At 39.6% G+C, this 4,553-nt stretch overlaps 1 protein-coding gene across 1 annotated transcript; it reads right to left on the bottom strand.

Annotated features, from left to right (window-relative positions):
* Nucleotides 1–2,244: 2,244 nt before the first annotated feature.
* Nucleotides 2,245–3,555, bottom strand: LOC104120614 (AT-hook motif nuclear-localized protein 17-like). Its single transcript, XM_009632417.4, has one exon. The coding sequence runs from the start codon at nucleotides 3,196–3,198 to the stop codon at nucleotides 2,461–2,463; it is 738 nt and encodes a 245-aa protein (XP_009630712.1). The 5' UTR covers nucleotides 3,199–3,555; the 3' UTR covers nucleotides 2,245–2,460.
* Nucleotides 3,556–4,553: the final 998 nt, after the last annotated feature.

The raw sequence follows: 4,553 nt of genomic DNA on the forward strand, positions 1-4,553 counted from the left end.
ATACGATGCCGGCAGCATTGACGGTGAAGTTTACTTCAATAACCTCGGTACCTCCTTAGACTCGATGGGTTTGTCGAAACCGTTTTTGCTCATTAGTCCTCGGTTATTATGACCTCGATCACTTCTTCTTTCACTCCTCACAGGGTTGCGTCCAGACCCATTACCTCTTCGATCTTCATTGTATGGTTGATACCGACCTCTGTTCGATCTTAGTTCATGATCGACAACTCTTTTGGATCTGTCACTAGTTCTGACGGGATAAACGGATCCCAGAGGGTCCCCAAGCTGATCATCTTCGACCCTAATTTTTGATTGGTACCTGTTATGGATGTCGGCCCAAGTTACCACCGGGTAATATATCAAATTTTGTTTCAACTGTTGTGAAGCCAATGAGCTTTGGGGGTTGAGTCATTGGGTGAATGCCTGAACGGCTCAATCGTCCGCGACCAAAGGCAGATCCATCCGTTGCATTTGAAACCTCGAAACGAATTTTCTGAGTATCTCGTTATCTCTTTGCTTTACTTTGAAAAGGTATGACTTCCTGGTCTCAACCTTGATGGCCCCGGCATGCGCTTTGGCAAAGGCATCTGTAAGCATAACAAACGAGTCAATAGAATTAGGGGGAAAGTTGTGATACTATATCATAGCTCCTTTTGACAAGGTATCTCCGAACTTTTTCAGTAGAACGGATTCGATCTCGTCATCTTCCAAATCGTTTCCCTTGATGGCGCATGTGTAGGAGGTCACATGTTCATTTGGATGAGTTGTTCCATTATACTTCAGAATTTCGGGCATACGAAACTTCTTTGGGATCGGCTTTGTATCTGTGCTCGCAAGGAAAGATTTTTGGACAAATTTCTTGGAATCCAGGCCCTTCAGTATCGGTGGTGCTCCTGGGATTTGATCGACCCTGGAGTTATAGGTCTCCACTTTTTTGTCGTTAGCTTCGATTGTCTTTTCTCCCGATTCCACCCGTTTTATCAGTTCCTCAAGCATCTTTATTATCTCGCGATTGGTCTTGAGTTCTGCTTCACCCGGCCTTTCTCTGGCCGGTCCATTTCTGTGAGCATTTTCCTGGGATGGTTCGGGCTCACCTCTGCTGGGGCGCGACTTTAGTTCTACAACTGGGCTATCACTGCCTGTTGAGCCTGTAACATTTCGAAGATCACCCGCAAGTTGATCACATCACCTTCGCCATCGTGTGTACTCGGGGCTATCGACTGGGCTCCCCCACGAATGTTGTTTTCAGGGTCAGTAGGCAAGTTTGCTTCGATAGCCACGTGTGAGTTAGCACCGACCGAATCCGCGTCTGGGAATCCGTTAGAGTCAACAGGGGGCACCTCGTTGCTGGGCACCACGTTGTTGTTCTCGCCATGGTGGCCGGACTCAGCATCAACGTTAAAATGGGTAGATTGGGAGTTTGACATTTTAAATTTGACCTGAAATTAAAAGCTGAAAGAACAAATGTAAAATAAAGTGTGTTATGGAAATTTGTATCAACTTGCCACTATTATCCTTAGCCCCACGGTGGACGCCAAACTATTTCCCTAAAAAATGGATAACAATTGAATTTATATATGGTTTTAAGGATATGCGAATTAATTCAATACAAATGATAAATAACGTTAGATTAAACAGTTTAAAGGATGTAATAAATTGTCAAACCAATTAAGGGGAGTGATCTCAGACTCAATAACAACTTAGTGAAATGCCAGCCTTCGATCTCGGGCTCACAATAATGACGAACTGATGAACAAAAGTAAGAACATTGAATATAGAGAAAATAAGAGTATATGAATGTTACAATGTGTCCATGAATAATAATCTTTCCCCTTTATATAGTATGGGAGTTTTACCCTAAGTGTAATTCTAAAAAAAGTAAATATCTTCTGTTACGCCGATCACTGATACGAGCCGAGATTCGCGCCGTGATATCCGGTTAGGTACGGATATCACGGCCCTTTGTAAGTCGTGTGCAGCTGCTCGATGATGCTCTCCAAAGTCTCAACCCTTAAATCGGATCTCAAGGACATGGCCCCGATATCCCTGAGGGCAGATGTTTGCCCGATCCCTGATACAAGGGGTTCTTTGTTCGGACTCCGATACGTTACGGTCATTTTTCCACTCCGCTCGGCTTACCGGGAAGTCGAGTCATGCGATGGGCTCGGTTTTAGCGATATACAAAAAGTTTATGCTCAGTCATATCGATCGAGAGAACGATGGCCAATGCCTAGCAAAATTAAATTGGGGTCGAACTGCTCCTTTCCTTTCTTCCACAAAACAAACACCAAAATTGCTTAGCCCGGTACATTAATTAAACATAAAAAACAAAAGTCAACTAATAAATCAAAACTAAGCAAAATCAAAACAAGAAAATCATAGTCCTTTCTTTTTTCACAGCGCCATGTGATCAATCCAACAAAAAAAAAACCTACTATATATATAGATCCTCAAGATTAATCAGTAAGGTGGTGGTGGTTGTCTAGCAGTAGGTGCCCATATCACATCCGATGGCAATTGATTAGAACTGTAAAAAGACTGATCTGGTGGATGTCCACTATCTCCTCCGCCAGACGCCGCCGCCGGTGGCGACTGACCGCCGTCCTCATCCTCCACCGGGAACTTATGATAACAAGGATTATTAAACGTAGCAGCAATCAAATATACAGTCCCTGCCGATAAAAGTGGGCCAATAACAGCCCCACCCACCACTTGACCTTGTGGTCCCGCTAACGAAATACTGAACCCATTAGGAACACTTAAATTTTGTGGAACAATTGTAGCTGAAATGGATAGAATATTAAACGCGCCATGGAACGTAACAGTAGAAGCAGCAGTATTTGAAGGCTGCTTAAGAGTTATATTTGTAACAGTACCGGAACCGTTGAGAACACAAAGACCCATGTTTTGTTTTTCGCAGAAACGAAAAATAGAATCGATTATATCAACCCCAGTTGGAATTTCAAGAATATAAGGGCTCATGGAGGGTTTTTCCACATGATCGTCACGTGTTTTTATGATGAAAGTTGCATATTTAGGTTTATTCTTGGAACCAGGAGGACGGCCACGTGGACGGCGGACAACTTCGATCGTGGCACCGTCGTTCGCGGAGGAGGAAGGTGGTGCTGCTACGGTGGATATTGGCTGAGGTGGCGGTTGGTGGTGGAAATTTTGGGCATGATGAAGCTTAGCAAACATACTGCTAGAAATATAATTAATAGAATGATTTTTGGTTTCTTCTACAAATTCCCCTTTCTTTTTTTTTTAATACGTTTAGCCTTACGGATTTTGAGCTCTCTCTACATCTACCAAGAAATGAGAGAGATGATTGGATGTATCAACTATGTATGGGTAATTGGGTATACAATAACATAACCAAAGATGAAGAAAAAAGCAGATACGGAAATAGATAGAGGAAGATATTTGAGAAAGAAAAGATGTATTGGAGTTTTCCTTCAAAGGGTGAATGAAGATAGAATATTCTTAATAATACTAGAAGAAAAGGGCCGTGGTATCGTTTGGGAGGAGGGGGAAGAGAAGAAGGTGATGAGCTTAGAAACTACTCCTATATATAAGAGAAGATTAATGCGCCGGTTGTAATTGGAGGCACAAAGGATAGGGCAACTGTTTTCCAGAGGATAAATTATATGTAAAACAATATTTACATAATCAAATTACTCCTTCCGATCCATTTTAATTGATTTTTTTTTAGCTATTTTCATACATATAAAGGAGTCTACTTTAGTATTAATTAATAATAAAATTGACTATATTAACCATAATTTGCTCATTGAAAATATAACAAATACTCCTAGGCTTTTTACTTATGGGCTCTTTACTCCAAAGACAACTTTGAAACAAGAAGTTAATTACTTCTTGATATATGAAAAAACAAATATTATGGACCTCAATAAAAGGTCAAAAAATCAATTAAAGTAGACCGGAGTGAGTGTTTACTAGATCAGTAATTACATGTACCAATTCGTTTGATAAAATTAATAATTTGATAAAAAATTGTAATCATCTTATTATCATAATTTAAAATTCACTGATATATACCATCAATATATATACCTTAATCTTTTCTAGAGAAATATGTGAACAATATGTTTGACCAAAAAGTGTAATTCTTGGCTCAAATAATTAAATTTATATATTAAGGGGTTAAACCTAGTTAACAATAATATTTCTAGATGTGAGTTTCGAAAACATGACTAACGTTGGATAGATCTGGTAGAAATATAATAATGGTGTACAACAATCATTCCAAGTAAAGTGAGCAATAATAGAGCACTAAATAGCAATGAACAATAATAAATGACATTTAAGTAAATAGAAGAAATGATTCACCCAATAAATGAGGAACTAGGTGGTTATTCCTCTTGATAATGACGAATGACAAACAAATCCATGAATGTTCGAATCATCCTCGGATCTGGTGGAAAGTATGGAATAATATAGACAAGAATCTTGGTGAAAAATATGATGTTTGTATCTTAGTAAAAGAGAGAGAATCTTTTGTCAAAGTGTGTTCTTACAAATGAATATCACAT

Source organism: Nicotiana tomentosiformis, chromosome 12 (genome assembly GCF_000390325.3).
Source record: "Nicotiana tomentosiformis chromosome 12, ASM39032v3, whole genome shotgun sequence".
In the NCBI taxonomy this organism is placed as follows: Eukaryota; Viridiplantae; Streptophyta; class Magnoliopsida; order Solanales; family Solanaceae; genus Nicotiana; species Nicotiana tomentosiformis.

Excerpts from the sequence above, each read along its gene's own strand:
- LOC104120614 (XM_009632417.4), bottom strand. The coding sequence starts at position 3,198 with ATGTTTGCTAAGCTTCATCATGCCCAAAATTTCCACCACCAACCGCCA.